The sequence below is a fragment of the Mobula hypostoma genome, chromosome 1 (genome assembly GCF_963921235.1).
Source record: "Mobula hypostoma chromosome 1, sMobHyp1.1, whole genome shotgun sequence".
Taxonomy (NCBI): domain Eukaryota; kingdom Metazoa; phylum Chordata; class Chondrichthyes; order Myliobatiformes; family Myliobatidae; genus Mobula; species Mobula hypostoma.
In genome coordinates this window covers 133,134,362-133,162,175 of record NC_086097.1, presented here as the reverse complement: position 1 = coordinate 133,162,175, position 27,814 = coordinate 133,134,362, and the positions used below count along the sequence as shown (strand labels likewise).

The window sequence follows — 27,814 nt, the reverse complement described above, 5'->3', positions numbered from 1 at the left end:
CCAGAGGGGATGTGGGTGAGTGGGGTAAGGGGATGAAGTGAGAAGGTGGATATGATAGATGCAAGAGGTAAAGGTTCTGAAGGAAGGATCAGATAAGAAAAGGAGGTGGACGATGGGGAAAAGAGAAGGAGGAAGAGACCAGCAGGAAGTAATGGGCAGGTGAGATGAGGTGGCAAGTGGGGAGCCTGAATGGGGAATGGGGAAGAGAAATTGCTGTTTGAGAAATTGATGTTCAATTTTGAGTGGTAGTGACAGGCATGAGCAAGCTGCAGTCTCCACTGGACAGCTGTCCTCTCTTCCTGCTATGGACATTGCTCATATTCTGGTTTCTATATGCTGTGCCAATTTCCATGCCTCCTTCAGTTTATCTATTCATAGCCCAACGCCAAATGCTCTTGAGAAGGTTTAGGAGAGCTGCCTTCTTGAACTGCTGCAGTCCTCCTTGTGACAGTGCTCCCATAGCATTGTAGGGAAGGGGAAAACAGGATGATATTAAAGAACAGCAAAGTTTTTCCAAAATCAGGATGGTGTGCAACTTGGAGAACCTACAAGAAGTGAAAAAAAAAGGGCACCGGTAGCCACAATCCATGCAAATAAACCTGAGAGAATTCAAACTAGTTCCTGCAGCCACATAACACAACCACACAGCAGAAAGAGCAGCATCTCCCTCACCACAAACTGTTCCTCACAGTAGTGTGATTACTTGACAGTTGTGGGTTCATTACCCATGCTTGAACTTCATCTCAGCAGCACTCCCCCAGTCCTCCACTGGTCACCAGAACTGCCTTCTGAAAGAGACATTGAACTGAAGCTCTGTCTCTCCCAGAGGTGCATCCATAAGACCCCATGGCAATACTTTGAAGAGCAAAGCAGCTTACTTGCAATTCCGGCCCAATATTGATTCCTCTCAACATCACAAACAGGTCGATGTATCATTGGGCTTAAAGTAGAAAGTAACTTCTTTACTGTATTGAAGGCACCACAAAGTTGTAGATGTATGAGCACATAACAAATACGGGGACAGCATTGGAGAACGTGACCATCAGATTGCAGTATCAAAAGGGAAGAAACCAAATCCCTTCCAGAACACACAAAGATGTCAAAAGCTGATTGACCAATGTCTGAAGGGAAATCTTTAATACATTTTTTTCATTTTCTACCCAAGACTAAACCTTATATTATTTCTCTTCTATAGCAGCCCACTTGACATGCCCACCAACAGGCATACACATCATCACTACTGCACAGTGGCCGAGTTTGAACCATCTATGGGATGCACTCCAGCAGCTTAAGTAAGACCTTCCAAACCCAGAACCACTACCAGCTAGAAGGACACTGACAAAAAAAAAGCTCGAGAGCTCTGCCAGCTTGAAGTTGTGCTCCAAGCTACACACTTTTCTGACTTGGAAATATTTTGCTGTTCCTTTCCTATCCCTGGGTCAAAAACATGAAGCCCCCTCCCTAACAGCACTATGGATATACCCACATAATGCTTCAAGAACACACTTCCTCACCACCGTCAACAGCACCATGCGACAAGCAATTAAATGGTGGCGGTGCCTGCAAAACCCATATACCTTGAATAAATAACAAAAAAAAAGGCAGTTTACTTTTGGTTTATTCCGAGAAGAGTTTATTTGTCATATACACCCAGAAAGCAATAGATCCTTTTTGGTTCTCTTTTTGCTCATTAACATGTGGCTGACATTTACTGATTCTTTTTTGAACTGGCTTCACCTCAGAGATGCCAGTTTCAACTAAAAAACTACAATCAATGCTTTGCAGTTTCTGTTCAATGTTGCAAAGATGTTATGCACAGCAGCTTGTAAAACCATGCCAGCAATTTGAATTAACGATGGAGTACAGGAAGGGAGTAAAAGGCAAGATCTAATCTAATCATTGCAATGTGTCAAACATAACCAAGTTTGTGAACAGTTTCAGAAGCACAGCTGACACCTGATAATTTCCTAGTACTGCAGTTTAAAAGTATTACATTGTAGCACAAAGATAAAACCATCCACTTATTTTATAATAACAGTGCCTTGAAAAAGTATTCATCCTCCACAACTATTTTCACATTTTACTGTCTCATTTTCTAAATTTAAAATGTATTGAAGTTGTATTTTGAGCTAATCTACAAAACATTGTGCATCATGGCAAATCAAAAGAAAAATCCCAGACCAGTCCACAATTTACTAAAAATTGAGAGCCTGAAAAAGTATTCATCTACCTATGTAATTACCTCACTAAATCTCCTCAGGTGTATTACCCAATTTGTTAATGCAGAATATTGGAGGATTATCTGTTTTCAATGAATTCATAAAAATAAATTCACCGCCACCCCCCCCCCCCCCCGGCCCCCGCAAGATCTAACAGTATGGTAGACTTTCAGACCAAATCAAAATGAAGATGAGTCAAGGAAATGATAATAGAGAAGCACATATCTGGGAAAGAGTACAATGCCATCACAAAAACACAGAACATACCTTGGAGCTCATGCAGTTCATCGTGAAAAAGTGGAAAAATAATGAAACTACAGCTACATCACCTAGGTCAGACCATTCTTCTAAGCACAGTGCAGTGGGGTAGAGAATAAGGTAAAATGGCCATGATGAGGTATATAGTAGGCACATGGAGGAAGGCACCTAGTGGGAGGAGTGTGTGGATAATGAGAAACAAGCTGTGTGATAGAGGGCTGGGATTTGGAAAGAATGGGTTGAGAGCCTGTAGCCCAATAATCTATTTCCCTTAGTAAAAGTGTGCACAGATTTAAACGAATTAGTCACAGAATAGGGAAGTATGGGAGCACCTGTATCAGAACTCCATTTGTAGATTTTGGCCCCTTTAGTGTCCTTGAACAACCAAATACACCACTTTCCTTTTTGACATTTTCAGTTCTGCCTCACTCCTAAACAATCTTGGCTTGGTTTTAGTACAGTGGCAGGAAATGATGCAGATTTCACCTTCTCTTTACACTTCCCCTAACCGGTTGTCTCTAATCTTTAAATCACTAAAACTGTGTCAGCCATTGTTTTTTCCTCTCTCACCTTCCTTTGCAAAGCAAATTATTCTGCAACTTGAAGGCAATAAGCTGCAGGTAGCTGTGTGAGTAGATGCTATGCCACATTTCCTTCTCATTTGCCTGTAACTTGTCTCAACAGACAAATGTTTTTCCATTTGCACTTCTGAAATATCCCAACATTCTGCTTCCCCACCTACCCCTTCCCCCCCCCACACCCCCCATTTTGGGTTTTCAGCTACACCAGTTATATTAGAGTCAGCTCTTACAAAGGCACCTCTACTTCATTTGGCACTCGAAGAGATTTGATATGCCACCAAAGATTCTTGCAAGTTTCTCTAAGGTGGAGAGCATTCTGACTGGTTGCAAGGTATGGAGGCGCCAATGAACTGGATTACAAGGGACTGTAAAGGGTTGTAGTCTCTCTGTGCACCATGGCACAACCCTCCCCACTATACAGGCCATCTTCAAGAGCTGGTGCCTCAACTAAAGACCTCACCACTTGAGACATGCCCTCTTCTCATTACTACTAACAGGGAAGAGGTACGGGGGGCTTGAAGACCCAACTCAATGATTCAGAGAGATTCTTCCCCACTATATTTCTGAACAGTCCATGAATGTTTTACCATTATTCCTTCTGCTTTGTACTGTTTACTTTTGTAACGTAGCAAATTTATGTCTTTCCACTTTGTTTTAGATTCTTGCCCTCAACATGCTTTGCCCAGACGGTAGAACAATTAACACAGCCACACTTCAAAACATATGTAGAATGTTAGATTCTTAACCAGTGAGCTCTTGCAGGAGCAATGTTCCTTAAAATACCCCAGCAGTTATACAAGGAGATTGCTCTCACTGATGTGTCACTGGGTGCATGCAAGGTCCCTTCTGACACTATTCATCCTTCCTAATTGCACACTATAGCATCAATCTGGAGATTCAAATGTAACTCAAAACAAATAAAACCTACAGCTAATCAATTTCTTGCTTACGTTGAACAAACTTGTTTTGAATTCTGTGGCGTGTCAGAGGCTGAGGGGCAAAATTATAGAAGAGTATGGCACAGGACCAGGCCTCTCGGCCAATGATGTCTACATTTATATTCCCAACCTAAAGTAATCATGGGGAAACAAGTGTCTGCAGACTTTGGAATTATGGAGGAATGAACCCAAACAATGACTTTATTCGGAGCAGACTCGATGGGACAAATTGCCTAATTCTGCTCCTATATATGTGGTCTTATTCCCCCTCCCCCCGGTAGATGCTGACTTCCACCAGCACCTTGCATCTGTGTGTTGCTCAAGATTCCCAGCATTTGCAGAATCGCCTGTAGTTCTGTGAACTCCTCCACCCCTCTCGCTCCAGACTCCTCTGTCAGGGGAAAACCATATGGTCCAGAGAGTAACGGAGTTTCAGTGAGATCTTCTCTCACTCTAAATGCCTGAGGAGCTCAGCAGGATGGGCAGCATCTATGGAAGCAAAGGGATGATCCATGCTTTAGTTTGAGACTCTCATCAGAACAAGACTAGAGCCATCGTTACTAGACTGGAGTCCTTCCCCTCACCATTCAGCATAAGAATCCTCATCCTTTAGTCTTGAGATCAGGTAGTAAACTGATTAGAACAGATATATTGCATAGTTCAGAGTGCAGTCACAGTTCAATGCCAAGGCTAGCAATGAATTCAACAGCCATGGGCAAGGCAGTATGGAAGGCTGACGACTGGAACGGTCCTCATCTTGGATATTCCAAGATTACGAGGCTGTGACATAGCACAAAGAAAAAGGTCGCATTTAACAATGAAACGTTTTCACCTCAGCCTGGTTACAGTCACTGCCCATTCATATGGGCAGCTTCCCACCTTGGCTGTGTCTTTGTTTTATAGCCAGACTCTTTCTCCCATTCCTCATAATAGTATGATAATGAATCACCGTACATTCTGGTCCTTTGACAGTTGTGTCACATTGGTGACACATGGGTCAGAGTTTTTGTGGGTGTTACTCTCCTTAACTGTGTAGCAAGTTTGACAAAACAATTTTCACAGACCCTGCACAAGAATAAGCAGAAGTAAGCCATTTGCAACTGCTCCACAATTTTATAGTATCATGGTTTTACGGACTGTAACCCAACACCACATTCTCACATACTCGCCTTTACCCTTTTAACTCTTTGCTTAAGAATTTGCAGAGAATGGAGGGATATGGACATGCAGATAGAAAGGATTCGGCATAATTTGCTAGTTAATTTAGCAAAACATCACGTGCCGAAGGGCCATTTCCTGAGTTGTAAAATTCTATGTTCTAAACTCAAGAAATTATCTACCTCGCCCTAGAGCCACTCCTTCTTCCCTTTCCCCCTAGAGTCCATTCTCCTCTCCTATAGATTCCTCCTTCTCCAGCCCTTGACGTTTCCTACCCACTTGACTTCACCTATCATCTTGTAGCTCGCTCTCTCTCCTTCCCTCCCCGCACCTTCTTATTCTGGCAACTTCCCCCTTCACTTCCAGTCCTGAAGAAAGGTCTTGGCCCAAAACATCAATTGTTTATTCACTTCCGTGGATGCTGCTTTACCTGCTGATTTCCTCCTGCATTTTGTGCATGTTGCTCTATCAGCCTCTGCTTTAAAAGTGCTCAAAGGCCGCTCTACAGTCTTTGACAAAGACGTTTCTAACGACAGACCTTCTGAGAGATATCATTTCATTTTATCTTTGTCTTATGATGCAAAGGCCTCATCTTGAACCTATGCCCCCCCTAGATCTAGATGCTCCCATTAGACAGATATCCCCTGAAGATCTTTTCAGGTAATAAGCAAAAAAAAATGAAGACATGTTAGGGAAATAGCACCGTTAAAAATTCAGTCTTGAGCTTGAAAAATGATAGTGCAGGCTGCAAAGCTCAAATGGCCTACTCTCCGTTGTTTTTTGCGCTTTTTAAAAAAATGTTACTCCCCTCTCTATTTTCTTTAGAAAATCCCTGATCTTAAGAGCTTTACCTTTAACTCTTGGAGTTCGTGGAATATAGATGGGAGGGTAACTCTGTTTTTGCACCAAGTCTTGGGTTACCAGAAGCCCACATCAGACGGCCCAGTAGGGCTTACAAACAGAGAGAGCAAGCTGCAGGCTGCTGGCTTCTGCAACTACTTCCTGTTTATGAAGCTCATCAGTTACCTCCACACCACAATATTATGAATCAGACAGTCACGTCCAATTTGGAAATCTTGTGGTGACAAGCATTTGGAAGCAGCTTCTGCAAAGGATGCTACCCTGCAGTACAATACACACTTCAAATATTTGGTTATCCTTGCAGAAGAGGCCATTTGAATGACTTTGGAGCTTTTTATATAGAATGTGTTAACTGAATGACACTAAAAATGCATGGGTCTGATAACACTAAGAATGTGTAGGCCAGGCAAAAATTATGAGGAAATTTTTATTTATTGTGTTTATTTTTTTTTAAGAACAATACAGCATAGGAACAGGCCCTTCACTCCACAATGTTGTGACAAACTAAATTAATCTCTTCTGCCTACATATCCTATCTCTCCATTCTCTGTTCATGTGCCTAAAAATCCTCTGTGGGATTTGCCTCCACTACCCTCTGGTAGCACATTTTAGGCACACACTGCACTAAAAAAAAAATAAATTCTGCATTACTCTCCCCTCTCACCCTAAATATATGCCTTCTAGTATTAGAACCATCAACCCTGGAAAATAATTTTTTTAAAAAAACATCAGTTGACTACATAGGCCTCTCAATCTTATATACTTCTCTCAGGTCTCCCTTCAGTCTCCATCATTCCAGAGAAAAGAACCCACTTTATCCAGCCTCTCCTCATAGGCAGCATCTGGTAAAACCTCCACATCCTTCAGCAACCAGAACTGAATACCATTACTTTGAAATGAGACACTCTTGGAATGTGAGGTGCAGGTGAGGAATGCTGTGGACCATGTCCCATACAGCCTGAATAACCCAACAATCTGTGCTCTACCAGCAGTTTCTAAGGACATGTGGAGACAAGTTCTAGTTGTTGCTGGAGCCAACTGCTCTTGCCACAAATCCTGCAGTTTTCAGAGCCCTCAAGGGAACGCCAGAGAACACCATATCACAAGGTATAGGAGTACATTTCGACGGATACGTTAAAGGTGGATGCAGCCAGAACAAAACTCAGTGGGGAGAAATGACAAGACCTTAAGGCTCACCCACCACCACGCATCAAGGAGCGGGAAACTGCCCAAAGAAAAACAAACAAACCCTCTAACTTCCTGCTCATGAAAGGTTTTCTTTTGCAGAAGAAAAACTGATGTCACACTGATATTATCTATTTTATTCACTCTCTCAATGTAACTACAGCCCGCCATTCCAGGCGAGCTCTGGTGAACCTTTCCAGCACTCTCAAAGTCAAGCTTGTGATATGCACAAGTACACATACGCACAGGTGCAATTAAAAACTTGCATGCAGGAGCATCGTAGGCACATAGCAACATACAAGCAGCAGTCACAATTAAAAACAATGTTTTTAAAAAAAAAACACAATTAGAACAAAAAAGTCTAATTTAGTAGAAAATAGGCAAAGTGGTTATTGTGTTACTAAACTAGCGATTAGGAACACTAGTGAAGGGCCACAATGACTTTCATATTTGCTCATAGTCTGTTGAAGAGAATTATTTTCATAAATCATCACATTGTTCAGTGAGAGAAGGGCTGAACTGTAAGGTCTAATATTGTGAATGGTGGCCTAGTAACACCTTGCATTGCATCTAGAAAGTCTGCAGTTCTCCGTCCCAAGGATGGCGAGAGCAGATCAATAGATAAAAGTGGAGATAAAATATTTAAAAGAAAGAGAAATTGAGGGCTTAGGGAAGTGGTAAGGCAGCATAGGTCAGCCATGATCACATTGTACGGTGGAAGGACTGGAAGGGCCTGCTGGCTACCTTTTTCTGCCGTTCTTTTATGTCCTTGAAAATCTAAACATATTCAAAGTGAACCCAAAACCCACTGAACTATTGGATGGATTTATAGGATATCTAATGTTAAAACAACTGAACCAGGTTGTAGAATAGTACTTAAAAAAAATAAGGTTACATCAATGCTTCCTTACTTTTTCGCCTGAAGTAGGTTGAAGTTGCTCATGTTTCCCAGTCTGGTTTCCCATCCTGAATTTCTGCTAAGAGAGAACAAGAAACAGCACATCATTTGACAGCAAAACTTTAAAAACTTGTCAGTTACATCCATCATGTTCTATTTGCATACGAAGATCTTGTACACAAATTATATAAAGTTAGTGCATAAAAGTAGTAACCAATTTACAAATAAAATATTGCATTTATTGCAAGTGAGTTTGAGCAGATGTCTTCTTCCATAGCAGAGTTTAATGAAAATAAAAAGCACAGTTACTTAAGGGACCCCTGTAGGGTCCACTAGATCAATTCATGTGAAGATAGCTGTTGACTTATGGAGGAAGAGATGAGCTCAGATTTGTTGGCGTTTAGAAGAAAGAGGCACAGACAGAGTGCAAGAGATTGATTTTCCTGCCTTGAGAGTCTAAAGCAAGGAGGGGGGCAGGGTGGAGAAAATCAACTCAAGTATTATGGATCTGTAGGAGACACTTTGATTGGGGTATGTACTGTCCAAGTAGACCCATTTCCTCTCATCTCAGGGACCATTTCTCCTCACCTTGACTCTATTCTTGTCCTCCAGCCCTGCATTCTTGCTCAGTTCCTTCCTATCTACATCTGCAAAAAACTCTGATGCCTTCCAGTTTTCTATTCTGAACTTGTATGGGTCCACCCTGTGCCTAGCTCTGTGTGAACAGATAGAACATTCTTCATTTCAGTCCCCCTATGGCCCCTCCTACAATTCCCCCCACCAAATAAATCAATGACAGGTTTGGTGTTGTCTCCTGCACTTTCACAGAACTCAAAAATGTCATTAACTTTTCAGTCAGTTTCTACTGCTCGCCCTTTCACATCATCCTCCTCCAAGTCCTCCCTTCCCTTCCTGGACTTTTGCATCCTGGGAATAGATGAGTGACAAATACCCAGCACAAGCACATTGATTCCCACAGTAATCTCAACTACACTTCCTTCTTTAATGGTCTATTCCATTCACTCAAGTTATCCAGCTCCATTGCATCTGTTCTGATGACAAGGTTTTCCAGACTAATTCTTCCAAGAGATCCTCTTTTGCCATAACGATGGCTTCATCTTAACTGACAGAACTTTCAGCTGTGTGTGCCCCAATCATTACATTCTGGTTCTCATCCCAATCTTCCCACTCAGAACAAGATGCTTTGTCTTGCTCTAGTCTTCCACCCTATCAAATTTCACAATAAATAGATTCAGTAAACTTTTAGTCAGAGTTAATGAGTCTGTTGGCCAGAAAGAATGACAATCTACAAATCAGTGAATTCAAATGAATCAAGGACAGTGGAAGCAGTCTTTGTTCTTGACGCATGCTTGGGGATGGAGGCTGCCATTTTGTGAAGACACTCTATTCTCTATTTTGTGATCTTGACATGCTGGGCTTGATCAATATTTTAAAGAAGACACAATGATTCTTCAGGTAATCTGCTGGACTGGAGATCATTTCCAAATAAGAATTATTTGTGAGATGTTCTTTGGTTGGCTATAACATGCAGGTTTGTGAATGTTGGGGTTGATGCCTGCCTGAAGTGATTCGAGCTCATTGCTGATTGAGAACAAAGAGCCATAAATTATCGACTGTCACTTGATGGGAAGAGGGCAATAAATTGATGCTGGCTTGGAGCAGAGCCAATAACAAGGTGTTAAAAGACAGACACGTCCTGTGGCCAATGACACTGGAATGCGATATTTGAATTGATAAGGAATGGATATAAAAGTGGACACTGTGTGTGCTGGTAGCGGTAACTTTGAAGAGTAACCATTGCAGATACAAGTGTAAGCAACCCTGTGTGAAACACGTGGCGAGTGAACTGGGACAATGAGGAACGCCTGGCCAGCGTAAATTCCTTTGCCTGGGTAATACCTTTGCTATTCTTTGACTGTTCAGGAGAGTCAGGGATACTTAGTGGGTGTGCACACAAGATATTTAGTGTATGAATTTATGTACTTGTTACTTTGAACAATAAAGGTACTTGTCAGTAAATACAGATCTCTCTGTGCCTCACAAAGCATCGTTGTAAGTAGTAGTATTTTTTTTTAAACAAGTCCCTTTCACCCTGCTCACCAATAATGACCATAATGCCTTTCTACAGTATATAGATGTCAGCAGTTGTCCCACAAAGATCATGTTCCATTCAGTTCAAACTAAACCACACTGCTTTGGCATTGAATATGGCCATTAAATATCAGTGCCAATGCAAATCACTTGTGTGTGCAGGACAAATGAATCGACATGTAAAATAAATGTATATATTTCTCAGGAACTCAGAAGTAATTTCAGCAAGAATAAAACAAATAACCTATCTCCATTTCACATTAATATTTTGCCAGCTGACTCTCTGGCACAGACACCTTGGACAATTCTGTTGATCCAAGATTTATAGTCAAGTCACATCAAGGATCTTTGGATCATTGGTTCAAGCTTGAGAAAAAATATGCAAGCAACCAGAATTAGTCTCTTCACATTGTTAATGGTATTGACAGAGCAAAGATAGAGCATGATGGACCAGACCAACAGCAGAAATTCAGGTCCACCGATCCAGAGACAAGTTCAAACCCCACCACTATATTAAAATTCAAGAAACGAAGAGATTCCTGTATTAGAGCAAGTAAGAATAACTAAAAAACTATGGATTATCTTGATATCATTCAGGAAGAAAATCTGTCCTTCATATCTGGTCTGGCATGTATGTAATGTCTCACCCAGCAATGCAGGTGGGTCTAAACTGTCATCGGGGCTGATGCAGTTAGGGACAGATGCACTTAAGAAACAGGAGTCATGATAGGCCACTTGGTCCTTGGAGCCTGCTCCACCATTCATTAGAACATCACAAATCTTCTATTCCTGCACTAATTCCCTTACTGTCCAGAAATATATCAACCTGTTTTGAATTACTTTCATTTCCTGTAGGGGTAAAGAAGACCAAAGATTCACCACCTTGGAGTGAAGTGATTTTTATTCATTTCAGTCTTAAATGGCCTACCTCGTATTTTGAGATTATTGAGTCATACAGCATGGAAACAGGTCCTTCAGCCCAACTAGTCTATGGCAACCAAGATGTCCCATCCAAGCTAGTCATGTTTACCAGCATTTGGTTCATTTTTTCCAAAACCTTTCCAATTCATGCACCGGTCCAACTGTCTTTTTAAGTGTGTTATTGTATCTTCCTCAACCACCTCCTTGATAGTTGACAACACAGACACCAAAACATTGTGTAGAAAAGCTGCCCTTCAAGTTCTTTTTAAATCTTTCCACTCCCACCCAAAACCTATGCCTTTTAGTCCTCGATACCCCAACTCTGGGGGGGTCAAAAGTCCAACCACGTTCCTTATCTATGCACTTCATGACCCTGTACACCTCTATATCACCTTTCAGTCCTCCATGCTCTGAGGAATGAATACCTAAACTGTCCAGTATCTCCAAAACTCCGTCACTCAAGTCCTGGCAACACTCTTGTAATCTATCCTGCACTCTTTTTAGGTTATCACCTTTCCTAATGCAAGGGTGACCAAAACTGAACAAAACTCCCAAGTGTGGCCCCAACCACACCATGCCTCACAACATTTACATTCAATACCTTGCCTTATGAAGGCTAGTGTGTTAAAAGCCTTCTTCACTACCTTGTAGACCTGTGAGTCCACTTTCAGTGAGCCACCTACTTGTACTCCAAGGTCCCTCTGTTCTTCAGTGTTCCCCAGGACCCTGCCATTCACTCTGAAAGTCCCACCTGAATTTGACTTTCCAAAATGCAACAACTGACACTTATCCAAATTAAACTCCATTTGTCATTTCTTGGCCTACTTACTCAGCTGACCACGATCTCTACTAGCAAGTGAATTATGTATGCAATTAGCCCGCTCTCCCAGGATTCTATGTGATCTAACATCACAGAGCAGTTTACCATGAGGAACCTCAAGGTCCATATAATACTATATTCTGCCATCATATTTGACCTACCAAAATGAACCACCTCACACTTATCTGGGTTGAACTCCATCTGGCACTTCTCAGTCCAGTTTTGCATCCTATCAATGTTCCATTGTAACCTCTGACAGCCCTCCACACTATCCATAACACCCCAACCTTTGTGTCATCAGCAGATTTACTAACCCATCCCTCCACTTCCTCATCCAGGTCATTTATAAAAATCACGAAGAGAAGGGGTCCCAGAACAGATCCCTGAGTCACACCACTAGTCACCAACCTCCATGCAGAATATGACCCGTCTACAACCACTCTTTGCCTTCAGTGGGCAAACCAGTTCTGGATCCACAAAGCAAAGTCCCCTTGGATCCCATGCCTCCTTACTTTCTCAATAAGCCTTGCATGGGGTACCTTATCAAATGCCTTGCTGAAATCCATAAACACTACATCTACTGCTCTTCCTTCATCAATGTGTTTAGTCACATTCCCAAAAAATTTAATCAGGCTTGAGAGGCACAACATGCCCTTGACAAAACCATGCTGACTATTCCTAATCATGTTATGCCTCTCTAAATGCTCACAAATCCTGCCTCTCAGGATCTTCTCCATCAACTTACCAACCAACCACTGAACAGAGGGGAGCCCAGCATAATTTCACACCGCTAGCAGTTCAGGAGACCCGTTAACCTAGCAGACAGCAGGAGCCAAGCAGTGTTCTCTGGGGTACAGAGCTTTATAGAGCTACAACCAACTAGCGTCAGAAGAGATCCTGCTTTCTTCACAGCAATCTATACATATTAAAGTTTATCTATAATGATGTTTTTGAAAATACATCAGCCAGTTGAACTGCAAGAGTTAGCATAACCCACCCACCCATCCCCTCAGATGGGAAAATCTTTCAAAACAAGTCTGACAAAGAGAAAATAATTCTACAAGCCCGAAGCCAAAACAAAACTTGCTTGTAAAAATCTCAACATAATGCAGGCTACAAAGCCATTTTTGACAATGATGGGATTAATTTCCCTCTGACATACAAAACCATACCAGCTTTCTTGTGTCTGCCAGCATAGTGTAGTGTGATCATCTGTTCTCTGCCATCTGTCGGAAAGCTGGGTGTTCCACATTTACTTAAACTTGGAAACCTATTTCACCGGGTAAAGCTTCTAGTTTGTGGATTTCTAGGACATTCCTCCTCAACCTGCTAACCTCTCATAGCTTTTGAGAACAGTTTCTCTTTTGGAACATGTGCACTTTTAAAAAAAATCAGCTCCCTGCAGTTAGATTATGTCTTGCACTATATACGCAGTGAGATTAAACCTCATGTATGGAACTTCAAACATCTATTACACTTGTTATTTGTGCTTTTATTCCCTGGAAAACAGGTCCCCCTAAACACCTGACTAATGGACACCCTCTACTCAAGAATGTACATTTGGGAGACGACAGATGCATTTGCCAGGTGGGAACAGAGCATTTCCATGTGCCTTTTCTCCCCACCAATCTGCCCACTCCTGAACCTCAACAATCATGGGTTGGGACCAGCCGAGCAGGACTGGAAGGGCTGAGGAGACTACCAAGTTAGTGAGACTGGCTACAGCCTGATCCCTACTTACACAGTGATACAGTTTTACCTCTGTAAAATAAATTTACACTGCACATCTCCTTTAAACATTTCCCCTTTGTACTTGACATTTCTACACTGGGATAAAAGATTCTGACCGTCTCTCTTACCTATTCATTTTAATCTTTAAAAATTTCCATTCGGCTTTTCCTTAGCTTCCAGCATCAGCGTAAACAACTGCTCACCCCCCCCCCCCCACTTACCAATCATACCCTCTAATCCAGGGAGTATCGTGGTAAACATCTCAATGCCCGACCATCTCCCTTACCTATGCCTCCCAAACTTTTACATTTCTATCAGGTTTTCCTTAGTCTGCAGCATTAAAGAGGAAACAACCGCCCAACCTCCCAACCTCCCTTTACTAATCATACCCTCTAATCCAGGGAGTATCCTGGTAAACATCTCAATGCCCTGACCAATGACAAGGTGAGCAGGACCAGAAATACTGAGCAAACGAAGTCAGTGAGATTAACTAGCGACTATTTTTATTTAAGTATATAGTGATACAGTGCAGAGTAGGCCCTTCGATCCGAACCGTCCTTGACCACTGACAACCTGATTTAACACCAACTTAATTTACAATGACCAATTAACCTACTTGGTAGGTCTTTGGACTGTGGTAGGAAACCAGGGGACCTGGAGAAAACCCACATATTTCATGGGTGGGCGTACACAGACCCCTTACAGATGAGGCCGGGTTTGAACTCCAAATGACCCGAGCGGTAACAGTGTTGTACCAAGCGCTACGCTGTCTGTGGCACCTGCTCATTCAGTCACCACAGCTGTTTCTATGATCCTCACCCACACACTCTCATTGTTCTAAGTTTACAAGTCAGAAGGCTCCCTAAGGTTGTTGTAACCAGGGTTGCGGCGTAATGTGGATAAAATCCCACCACCTATTAAATGCTCCCAAATGGTGTGCGCCTCAAATAGTCTCTAACAACGAAGTCCAGCTCCTGGCCTTCACATGTGGCTTGGCTACAAAGCCCCACAGAATCGTTTCTACTGAAAGAAGGGGCGAAGGTGAGTTACCGCCGCCATAAAACCAGTCACTTGGGGCAGATGGGATTCGCAGCTCATCGAAGAGAAGAAAATCTCTGACCTCAATCCCCTGCTGCCTTGAGACTACACCAACTCACAGTGAAGGCTTTAGGAGTAAACCCCAAGGAAAAATCTGGAGCTGGAGTCCCTAAAGCAGTCCTACATTGAGTTCAACACTGACCGGAAACTCCTGTGACAGCACTGGTACCAAACTGCATCAGTCTCTGCTGTTCTTTGGGGTTCATCAGATGTGTAGAGAGGGGGGGCCTGCTACATGGGCACTTCTACACCATGCTCTCCATTTCATACTGCCCTGACTTGCGAACTGGTTAGCCTATCGTGAATACAGTTAGGATGCAACATCAAATGGACCACTCCTTGACCAATGGAGGCTGTCCTTCAAGTGAAAAATGAACATGGAACAGGGACCTTTGGCTAACAATGTCTGTGCCACACATGATGCCAAATTAGACTAATTTTCTTCTCCCGGTACATGACCCATATCCATCCATTTACAGGATAGTTGTGTGTCTATCTAAAAGCCTCTTATACACCAATATTGTATCTGTTTCTAGCCGTGCTTCTATCATTGTCTGAAACTCTTTTATAGCCTGTATTACATCAAGATAGTTACAAGCAAGTTTTGTTTTGGCTTCAGACTTATTTGGTTATTTTCTACTTGAGCCTATTCCAGGCACCTGCCATAAACTTACACGCACATCTCCTTTAAACCGCTCCCCCCATCTTAAACTCATGTTCTATTGTACTCATTTCTACTCTGGGAAAAAGATTCTGAATGTCTCCCTTACCTACACTTCCCAATCTGAATTCTCTATCAAGTTTTCCTTATAGAGTAAACAACCGCTCAACCTTCCCCTACTACTCATACTCTCTAATACAGGGAGCACCCTGGTAAACGTTTCAATGCCCTGACTAATGAAGGCCAGGATGCTATAGACCCTCTTTACCGTCGTGACCACTTTCAGTGACTGTAGGCTTGAACCTCAGGAGGCTAGGAACAGTTCTCAAGAACGAATTCTGTTATAGCCTGAGGAATGTCTGTACTGCAAGAGGCCATTCTGCCCTTTGAGCCCATTCCACCGTCCAATCAAGATCATACGTGGTCTCTATCTGAATCCTAATACTTCACCTCCATTCCTGACCCATTGATACCGCAAACCCATCAGTCATAGTCTGACGGCAATCTGCAGCCAGAGGCAGCCTTTTGGCCACTCTTCTCCCTACTGGCATTTAAATCCCATACGAGTCATCGCCTCAGACATCCCTACCAAAATTAATCTACAAATTTTCAGCAGGACAGCCGTGTAGGAGGGGAACCAGAGTGTTAGAGCAGATAGTGAGGTGGAGGAGGATAAAGGGCATGCAAGAACTGCAAGTATAGTGCATGGAGTAAAGCCAGATCTAACGTAAAAAGAGGCTTTGAGGAAAGAGAAGCAGAATAAAGGGTGTAAAGGTAGTAAGGTAGAAGGGCTAAAGTGTGTGTACTTCAATGCACGAAGCATCAGGAACAAAGGTGATGAACTGAGAGCTTGGATACATACATGGAATTATGATGTAGTGGCCATTACAGAGACTTGGCTGGCACCAGGGCAGGAATAGATTCTCAATATTCTTAGCTTTCAGTGCTTTAAAAGGGGGGGGGGAGACAGGAGTGGGGGTGGCATTTCTGGTCAGGGATACTATTACAGCTACAGAAAGGGTGGGTAATGTAGCAGGATCCTCTTTTGAGTCAGTATGGGTGGAAGTCAGGAACAGGAGGGGAGTAGTTACTCTATTGGGAGTATTCTATAGGCCCCCTGGTAGCAGCAGAGATACAGAGGAGCAGATTGGGAGGCAGATTTTGGAAAGGTGCAAAAATAACAGGGTTGTTATCATGGGTGACTTTAACTTCCCTAATACTGATTAGTTCCAATGGTTTAGACAGGGCAGAGTTTGTTAAGTGTGTCCAGGACAGATTCCTGTCACAGTACGTTGACAGGCCAACTAGGGGGAATGCTATACTAGATCTAGTATTAGGTAACGAACCGGATCAGGTCACAGATCTCTCAGTGGGTGAGCACCTGGGGGACAGTGACCACCACTCCCTGGCCTTTAACACTATCATGGAAAACGATAGAATTAGAGAGGATAGGAAAATCTTTAATTGGGGAAGGGCAAGTTATGAGGCTATAAGGCTAGAACTTGCAGGTGTGAATTGGGATGAAGTTTTTGCAGGGAAATGTACTATGGACATGTGGTTGATGTTTAGAGATCTCTTGCAGGATGTTAGGGATAAATTTGTCCCGGTGAGGAAGATAAAGAATGGTAGGGTGAAGGAACTATGGGTGACAAGTGAGGTGGAGAATCTAGTCAGGTGGAAGAAGGCAGCATACATGAGGTTTAGGAAGTAAGGATCAGATGGGTCTATTGAGGAATACAGAGTAGCAAGAAAGGAGATTAAGGGGCTGAGGAGAGCAAGAAGGGGGCATGAGAAGGGCTTGACGAGTAGGGTAAAGGAAAACCACAAGGCATTCTTCAATTACGTGAAGAAAAAAAAGGATGACAGGAGTGAATGTAGGACCAATTAGAGATAAAGGTGGGAAGATATGCCTGGAGGCTGTGGAAGTGAGCGAAGTCCTCAATGAATACTTCTTTTTGGTATTCACCAATGAGAGGGAACTTGATGACGGTGAGGATAATATGAGTGAGGTTGATGTTCAGGAGCATGTTGATATTAAGGGAGAAGAGGTTTTGGAGTTGTTAAAATACCCCAGGATGGCTATGTTCCCGGAGCCTGGCGGAATATTCCCCAGGCTGCTCCATGAGGTGAGGGAAGAGATTGCTGAGCCTCTGGCTAGGATCTTTATGTCTTCGCTGTCCACGGGAATGGTATCGGAGGATTGGAGGGAGGCGAATGTTGTCCCTTTGTTCAAATAAGATAGTAGGGATAGTCCGGGTAATCATAGACCAGTGAGCCTTACGTCTGTGGTGGGAAAGATGTTGGAAAAGATTCTTAGAGATAGAATCTATGGGCATTTAGAGAATCATGGTCTGATCAGGGACAGTCAGCATGGCTTTGTGAAGGGCAGATCATGTCTAACAAGCCTGATAGAGTTCTTTGAGGAAGTGACCAGGCATATAGATGAGGGTAGTGCAGTGGATGTGATCTAGATGGATTTTAGTAAGGCATTTGACAAGGTTCCACACGGTAGGCTTATTCAGAAAGTCAGAAGGCATGGGATCCAGGGAAGTTTGGCCAGGTGGATTCAGAATTGGCTTGCCTGCAGAAAGCAGAGGGTCATGGTGGAGGGAGTACATTCGGATTGGAGGGTTGTGACTAGTGGTGTCCCACAAGGATCTGTTCTGGGACCTCTCCTTTTCGTGATTTTTATGAACGACCTGGATGTGGGGTTAGAAGGGTGGTTTGGCAAGTTTTCAGACGACACAAAGGTTGGTGGTGGTGTTGTGGATAGGGTAGAGGATTGTCGAAGATTGCAGAAAGACATTGATAGGATGCAGAAGTGGGCTGAGAGGCGGCAGATGGAGTTCAACCTGGAGAAGTGTGAGGTGGTACCCTTTGGAAGGAGAAACTCCAACGCAGAATACAAAGTAAATGGCAGGATACTTGGAAGTGTGGAGGAGCAGAGGGATCTGGGGGTACAAGTCCACAGATCCCTGAAAGTTGCCTCACAGGTAGAAAGGGTAGTTAAGAAAGCTTATGGAGTGTTAGCTTTCATAAGTTGAGGGATAGAGTTTAAGAGTCGCGGGGTAATGATGCAGCGCTATAAAACTCTGGTTAGGCCACACTTGGAATACTGTGTCCAGTTCTGGTTGCCTCACTATAGGAAGGATGTGGAAGCATTGGAAAGGGTACAGAGCAGATTCACCAGGATGCTGCCTGGTTTAGAGAGTGTGCATTTTGATCAGAGATTAAGGGAGCTAGGGCATCACTCTCTACAGAGAAGAAGGATGAGAGGAGACATGACAGAGGTATACAAGATATTAAGAGGAACAGATAGAGTGAACAGCCAACGCCTCTTCCCCAGGGCACCACCGCTCAATACAAGAGGACATGGCTTTAAGGTAAGGGGTGGGAAGTTCAAGGGCGATATTAGAGCAAGGTTTTCTACTCAGAGAGTGGTTGGTGCGTGGAATGCACTGCCTGAGTCAGTGGTGGAGGCAGATACACTAGTGAAACTTAAGAGACTACTAGACAGGTATATGGAGGAATTTAAGGTGGGGGTTATATGGTAGGCGGGGTTTAAGGGTCTGCACAACATTGTGGGCCAAAGGACCTGTACTGTGCTGTACTGTTCTATGTTCTATGTATTTGTGCATCCACAGAGATGGCATACCAATTCCTAAAATCAATCACACAAAAAAAAAGGAATGGGGGAGTTGCAGGAACCACACTCACCTAAAACAGGATTCAAATTCAAGCTTGAAAAGACGTCAGAAATTAAACTTGCAGCAAAATATAAACATGCTATGATGCTGGAAGTTTCAATCCCTTAGCCACCAAGGTCAGTCCTAATGCTTCCAAAGCTTGACGTATCTCGTTTTTTCCAGAGCCCTGAAACAACATTAAAATTATCAATGTGCACTCTAGTCATTTCCAGTACATTCAGAAAACACAGGATTGTACAGGGTGGGGGCTTAAAAGATCCATTAGAATCAATAATTGTATCTCCAAGCCTATCAAAGTTCTTCTACTGCTTGCTACCTTCCTTAATAAACTCATTTTTAATAAAGAGCTGTAGTCAGTACAAATTTCCTGTGCTACAAATTAGATTTAGTTTATTATTGTCAATTGTGCTAAGGTGCAATGAAAATGATAGAAAGAAAACAATGTCATATCTAAACACAAGTAATTCTGCATATGCTGGACATTCAAAGCACCAAATACAAAATGCTGGAGGAACTCAGCAGGTCAGGCAGCATCAATGGAAATGAACAAAGAGCCAATGTTTCAGGCTAAGACCTCCAGTCTTGAAGAAGGGTCCTGACCCAAAACGACAATAGTTTCCACATTTCCATAGATGCTGCCCGACCTACTGAGTTCCTAATATAGTATTAAATAGAAATAGAATGCAGCAGATAGTGTTGCAGAGAAATGCAGGCAAACAAAAAGTGTAAGGGCCACGGAGAGGTAAAGTGGGAGACCAAGAATACAGCTTTAGTGCACAAGAGTCTGATAACAGGATAGAATCTGTCCTTGGTTCGGTACTTTTTGCCTGATGGGAGAGGGGAAAAGAGAAGAGAAAATGATCAGGGTAGGGTGGGTCCTTGATTATGTTAGCTATCTCCCCAAAGCAGCAGGAAGTGTGGACAGAGTCAAGAGAGGGGAGACTGGTTTGCTTGACGGACTGGGCTGTGTTCACAACTCTGCAATGTCTTGCAGTCTCAGGCAGACCAGCTGCCGTATCCAAAATATGTACCTGGAAGAACTACAGATGGGGCAAACAACCAGCTACTGGAGGCAAAATGGCTGTGCATCAGGACTGACAATGTAGACAGATGTTAGCCAGTATAGAGATCGGGAAGGAGTGAGGCAGGATCTGGCATTGTGATAGGCAGAGACAAGAGACTGCAGATACTGGAATCTGGAGCAACTAACAATCTGCTGGAGGAAATCAGTGGATCAAGCAGCATCTTAAAGGAAAATGACCAGTTGACATTTTGGATCCAGCCTTCATCTGGACACGTGGATCCAGGTGAGCTGGGGTTGATGTGCAAATGAAGGAATAAGGTTAGGGACAGGGAGATGAAGAAAACGACATAAGCTGGGAGATGATAGGTGGAGACATGAAAGTGCTGCAGACGATAGAATCTGAGGCAGTAGCTCTACTAGTTCTGTTGCTAAGTGGCCTTCATCGCGATTTTCAAGTGACAGAATTGCAGTAATGGCAATACATGTTGGGTCAGATTTGCTGCTGTCTGCAAGGAGTTTGTACATTCTCCCCAGGAGCACGTAGGCTCCCTCCCTGTACTCCAGTTTCTGCCCACAAGGGTCAATTGGTCACATGGGTGTAAATGGGTGGTGTGGGCTCTTGGGGCCAGAAGGACCTGTAACCATGTTGTACCTCTTAAAAATAAGGGTGAATTAAAAAAAAATAATCCTTGCTTCTTCTGGTATCTCTTACCCTAAACTCTAAAATCAGTGTCCTTTTTGTCTACAGTATCTTTCTCAGTCTTGAAGCAGGGTTTCAACTAAAAACATCTTCAATTTCTTTCCTCTCACAGATGCTCTTCGACCCACTGAGTTCCACCACTGGATTGCTTGTTTCTGCAGATTCCAGCATCTGCAGTCTTGTGTCTCCTTTTCAACCTAACATGCTAACTTGGGGAAGAATAATTGGACTCTTATTTTGATGGATGACAGGAGGTCAGTCTGAGACCAGCAGCCTACAATAATAATAATAATCATCAGCAGAACTGGCGCAAACCCTCAGATAATTCATTCACATTCATCCCAGTTCAGTGCTATTTCTGACACTAAAAAATATAATCAAAAAATAGTGATTAAAACACAAGGGAGTACTGTGGCATCAGACAATGTCACGCTCTGACTCTGTCATTCCTAAAATTTATAACCCATTTTCTGTATGTCACATTGCATAATTTAGAATGAAATGTCACAGTGCAAAGTAGCAAAAAAAAAATCCATCCCAGTTCAGAACAGTATTTAAAGAAAAAATGGTTCTGTGCAACAGAAAATCTTTCGTGTTTTGTCAACTTTTTCTAACTGTATCCAACTCTAGCTGTGTGGCAACAAAGACTATGTGCATGGGAACATTTCAGCTACCGCGCCGTCATGCTCCCGTGCAGCTTAGAGGGAACAGAGCTGCCTCCTCATTTTGCACTCAGGATGAGTTCCTAGGAACAAAGGTCTATTCTGTATTAGCTCCGAAAGAAGTCATTACATTCTGGACTCTGATTAAGACCTTAAGATATAGGAGCAGAATCTGGCCATTTGGGCCATCAAGTCTGCCCCATTCAAATATGGCTGATGTTTTTCAAACCCCATTCTCTCACCTTATCCCCATTATTCTTAATCCATTTACCAGTCTCTGCCTTCATTACACCAAATGACCAGGCCGCCACTGGCAATAAATTACAAAGATTAACACCATCTGACGGAAAAAACTCCTCCTCAGTTTTAAGGATATTCTTTATTCTGAGATTCTCCTACTAATGGAAGCATCCTCTCTACACCCATTCTCTTCAGGCCTTTCAGTATTTGAAAAGCTTCAGTGGGAAGCCCCTCCCCCCCATCCTTCTGAACTCCAATAAGTACTGTACAGACCCAGAAACATCAAACAGTCCTCGTACATTAAACCTGTCATTCTCAGGACTGGCCGGATATCTGTGATGGTGTACTGCTTCACTGGCTCGGCAAACACGAACACCCCAAGTACAGCAAATAGATTAACTGGCGTACTGGTGAGTTTTGATTTGCTTTGTCATCTGGCTATATTTTATTTATGAAAGCTATTTTCACTGAAGGACTAAAGCAACACAGATCAGTGATCCACAAGTATAAATTCCTGTGGTGACCTTTATGAAGTCTTGATTTCCCCAGTGCAGGTGAGAAACAAGGAATATGTATTTGAAATATGCTCACTGTTACAATGTAGCAGGTTCACCTATGTACCACACTAAGGAGACTTTCGGCCACTGGTCAACAGATACACGTCCTCTTCCTACATATTCTGCTACTTGCTCTCTCCCACATGGCCATTAGCCTTTGATTCCTTTGCCCCTTAGCGACATTAAGGGGTCATTGATAGCAACCAGTTAACCTACTAGCACTTTTTGGGATACGAAAGGAACATCATGCAAACTCCATACAGAGTGCTTTTGGAATAACATGTTATCCGATGGGTGGGGCATCAGACCCCTGCCTTCAGTAAGGGTGTGGGGAGAGCCGCTCTGGTAAATGTGCTCTAGTCTCTGGAGTAGATTTCAAACTAACCATGTTCGGGTTTAGATAAAGAACCTGCAGCAGGGATCATAAACAGTGAACGTTGAGCCATAGCATATCACTCCTTAATTGGTAAACTGGTTTATTATCAATCACATGCTGAGGTAAGGTGAAGAGCATTTGCTTTGCATTCCATACACGGAGATCAGTTCGTCACATCAATACATTAAGGTCGTAGAAAAAGGAAGCAACAACAGAATACGTACTATAGTTATAAAGTGCGAGGCCATGACAAGGCAAATTGTGAGATCAGGAGTCCACCTTATAAGAGGTCTATTCAAGTCTTATAACAGTGGGCTAGAAGCTGTTCTTTAGCCTGGCACTATGTATTTTCAGGCTTTTGTATCATCTGCCCGATGGGAGGGGGAAGAAGAGAAAATATCTGAGGTTGGTGGGATCTTTGAACATGTTGGCAGCTTGCTTTACTGAGGCAGTGAGACATGCAAGTCAGGATTGCAACATTAGTACAATAACATGAATGTCTGCTGGGTTGCAAAGCATTGCCAAAACTACAGGTGCTAGATAATTATCTTATTTGCTGGCATGACAATCAACTCAGGAGATAACAAATAGCCTTTGGCACTTATTTGATGTCAAACTAACCACAAAGAACATTCTTCAAACTGAAAGGCAAGATGTTGGAGAAACTCAGTGGGTCAGGTGGCATCTGTAGAGGGAAATGGCCAGTCATTGTTTTAGGACAAGACCCTTCAACTGGACCGCTCAGTCCAAATGAAAGGTCTCGACCGGAAACACGGACTGTTCATTTCCTGCCACGGTTGTGACCTGACCTGCTCAGGTCTGCCGGCATCTTACTTTTGGGGTGCCATGGTAGTGCAGCGGCCAGTGCAGCACTATTAGAATTTGGGGTGGCGTTTGAAGTTCAGTTCTGATGCTGTCTGTAAGGAGTTGGTATGTCCTGCTCACAAATGCACAGGTTTCCTCCAGATGCTCCAGTTTCCTCCAAAGACATACCAGTTAGTAGGTTAAATAGTCATTATAAATTGTCCTGTGATTAAGCTAGAGTTAAACACATGCATTGCTGGGACAGTGCAGCTTGTTAACCCTAACAGGCCTATTCCACGCTGTACCTCCAAATAATTATCTTTTTTTCTAAACTTGAGATTCCAACACTTGCATTCTCTTATGTCTAAACTCTTTGACAGACAATATGACTAAACAATGCACCCAAGAGCAGCACCTCACTGTGATCTCTCTCACACACAAGACCACTGAGCATGCAGCAATGCCCCATTTAAAGTAATCTGCTCATTGAATTTAACTGCAGAACCAGGTTTGGCAAGCAATCTCATTGAAATGACCATTAGCAAACGGACCAATCGTTCACCGAACTAAGAATATACACTTACATATATGGTCCTAGAGTCTACGTCAGCTCATAGTAAATCCCATTACACAATTTTAACTGTAGCCTTGTCTTTCCACCTTTCCATAAAGTCCCTCAATGTTCTACTACCCATTGACACTATGAGTAACAGCTAACATACCAACCGCACGTCTTCGGGATATGCAAACTCCACAGAGACAGCCACAGAGGTCAGAATCGACACCAGCTTTCTGGAATGATGAGGCAGCGGCTCTACTAGTTGTGCTGCTATATTGTTTTCATTCCCCACTTTCAAGAGGGAGGATTGCAGAGATGTGCACACATGTTGGGTCAGAGTCTGTGGTGTCAATCGCAACCATCTATACCATTCCTTATTTGGGAAGGGGGGCTGGAATGGCAGAGAGCCTTGCTGATTGACAGGCCCACAAACCACCGACTGACATCTCTTGGACAAACTGGGTGCCCCGGAAGGTGAACCTCAGCCTTTGAGCTTCAACTTACAAAACCCCAGGATCCAGTGAATTATTGAGTTGCAAGGAATAATTGAACGTCTCCAACTACAAGCGACCCTGGAAAGGAGGGATTCTCCAGCTCTGTGGTTCTCTATAAATGGAAAGGTAGAGTAACAACTTAAAACAGCAGAGGATGCAAAATGGACTATGGTGTTGTATTAGTCAGTATTCCTGATACAGATTACTACACTCCCAATTCATTTAAAATAATCTGCCCTCAACTATTAGGATTTCATTTTAAGAAAGGCTTTAAATTCAAGGGTTCTGGAGAATGAAAGGAAATGTAAAAGCAATATTGCTCAAAATTTCTCTCATGACAACATACTTGGTGCTTATAAATGTGCAGACACAAACAAGATTCAACAGAAGCAAGAGGGATATTGGGAGAGAGTGGGAGCTTGGTACTTGGACATTCGCTACAATTGCTTTTGGAGAGGATAAGGGCTGAATGGCTTACTCCCATCCCAACCATTAAGCATATCTATATGAAATGCTGTTGCAAGAAAGCGGCATCCACCATCAGGGGCCCCCACTACCCAGGACATGCTCTCTTCTTGCTGCTCCCATCAGGAAGATAGTACAGGAGCCCCAGGACTCCCACTACCAGGTTTAAGAACAGTTACTACCCCTCAACCATCAGGCTCTCAAACAAAAAGGGGGCAATTTCACTCAATTTCAATTGCCCCATCATTGAAATGTTCCCACAACCAATGGACTCATTTTCAAGGACTCTTCACATCATGCTCTTGATATTTATTGCTTATTTATATTATTGTTTTATCTTTTTGCATTTGCACAGTTTGCTGTCTTCTGCACTCTGGTTGAATGCCCTAGTTTGGGCGTGTGTGTGTGGGGGGTGGGGGGGGGGAGATCTTTCACTGATTCTTTTAAGGTTATTATTCTATAGATTTGTTGAGTAGGTCCAGGAGAAAATGAATCTGAGTTGTATGTGGTAACATACAGTATATGTACTTTGATAATAAAATTTACTTTGTACTATTCTCCTAACTTCTATGAGGAATAGGAGTTATTGCTGTTGCCTATCTCTCCACACACCCAGGTTCAAACTCATCCTTCAGTACTCTCTCACCTATGTGCAGTTAGCATGTTCTCCTTGTAGCTGAGAGATTCCCAAATATACTTCAGTTTCCTCCCACATTCCAGAGGTGTGCTTATTTGTAGATTAATTGGATGCTGTAAATGACCATTAGCACAGTGACAAATAGCAGGGAGAGGGTGCTGAGGTGGATATGAGGAAAGGTATGGAAATTGCATTCGTGGTTGCTTAATAATGGTATGAATGAGGTTCGGTATCCATAGAGCACGATTCCATGTTCCAATTGTGAGTAAACTGGTTCAGATTTAACTTGACACTGCTCAGTTACCAAACCAAAGCTCATACAGAGCTCAAGGACTTGCATGAACTGTGCCTCACCAAGGATTCAACCCTCTCCCATGAACACCACACTGACAGCTTCTGGCTCACATCCATCTTATGACATTTGCTCTCAAGCCCTCTAGTGTGAGCATGCTCGTTTAAAAAGAGTGCAGCTATCTGTCTGGTCTGACACGAAGTGATCACTTGATAACTTTAGAACTGTGGTCATAAACCACAGGAAGAGGCCCACCATACTGAAGCCAACCATCAAGTCACTTTCTAATTCCATTCACCAGCACTTACTTCATAGCTCCCATGTCTTGGCCACAGAATTGCTCACCCAGGTGCTTCTTAAAAGTTAGGAGTATATCTGCTACCACCCTCCTTTCAGGCAGTGCATTCCAGATCCCAACCACATCATCTGGCTGAAAAAAAATCTACCTCATATCCACTTCAAACCCCTTTCCTCTGGTCTTAAACACCTCTGCAATGTCCTCTTGCAATCTATCCCTTTCTTGGCCACTCCAATTTTGTATACCTCAATCAGGTTCCCAACCTCCTCTCATCCAAGTAAAACAAATCCAGTCAATCCATTTCCTCAGACTTGTTCAGTGCAGACCAGAATCCAGCACCAGAAATGATCCAAAACAAGAGATTCTGCAGATGCTGGAAAGCTTGAGCAATACACAGACAAAGTGCTGGCAGAACTTTGCAGGTCAGGTAGCATCTATGCAGAGGACTAAGCCAGCGGTCCCCAACCACCAGGCTGCGGACCGGTACTGGGCCGCAAGGCATGTGCTACCGGGCCGTGAGGAAACGATATGATTTGGTGATACGAGCCAGCTGCGCCTTTCCTCATTCCCTGTCACGCCCACTGTTGGGCTCGAACACACACGAGCTCATTACCCGCGCGTCATCCGTGTCAGCGCGGGAAAGAGATCAACTCCTCGAGCTTACAAATGAGGGCAGGCTGAAAAGTATGTTTGACATCACAGCTCTGCCGGCATTCCGGATCAAAGTCAAGGCTGAATATCCTGAGATAGCTACGAAAGCACTAAAAACGTTGCTTCCATTTCCAACATATCTCTGTGATGAATGTAACAAAAACTGAATTGTGGAATAGACTGGACATAAGGAACCCCCTTCGAGTATTGCTGTCTCCTATCACCCCTCGATAGGACCGTCTTGTTGTAGGAAAACAACCCCAGGGCTCCCACTGATTCAGCGATATTGGTGTGTTTCAATGTTTTTATATGTTCATACGAGGAAAATATGTGCTGTATGTTTAATATCCAAACGTTACTTAAAATGTTATGATGCTATTATAAGTGACTTATAGAACCATATAACAATTACGGCATGGAAACAGGCCATGTCAGCCCTTCTAGTCCGTGCCGAACGCTACTCTCACCTCATCCCACCGACCTGCACTCAGCCCCATAACCCTTCATTCCTTTCCCATCCATATACCTATCCAAATTTTCTTTAAATGATAATATCGAACTTGCTTCTACCACTTCTACTGGAAGTTCATTCAACACTTATTTCAAGCTCCCCTGTCCTCCCCTGATAATTGTCTTATCGCTATATTCATGCGAGGAAAATATGCACTGCGTGTTTAATAGTAAATTCGTTAGATAAACCCTTTTAGAAACGAAATTGAGTGTATTAGCCACTTATCACCAATATTCCGGTTGTGATTAACACCCCACCCACCCCCGCCCCCGCCGGCAACAGAATCGGCAAAAACGGTTTTTAAGAAATCGGGCCGAACACGCATACGCAAGTTACGCATGCGCACTAGTGCCCGCGCAAGGCTTCATGGTCATTGTAGTCTTTCTCGGGGTAAAC

General features: G+C 43.1%; 1 protein-coding gene across 9 annotated transcripts in view; it reads right to left on the bottom strand.

Moving 5' to 3' along the window:
- Positions 1-27,814, bottom strand: part of mbpb (myelin basic protein b) — a 189,474-nt gene that overhangs the window by 126,082 nt on the left and 35,578 nt on the right. For 4 of the 9 annotated variants that reach the window (XM_063055832.1, XM_063055818.1, XM_063055880.1 and 1 more), the window contains exon 3: positions 8,112-8,177. In XM_063055832.1, coding sequence (XP_062911902.1) covers positions 8,112-8,177 — 66 coding nt within the window. Of the gene's footprint in view, positions 1-4,297; positions 4,486-8,111; positions 8,178-19,158; positions 19,315-27,814 lie in introns of all 9 variants that reach the window. The other 5 variants (XM_063055842.1, XM_063055853.1, XM_063055873.1 and 2 more) reach the window with 4 other exon arrangements.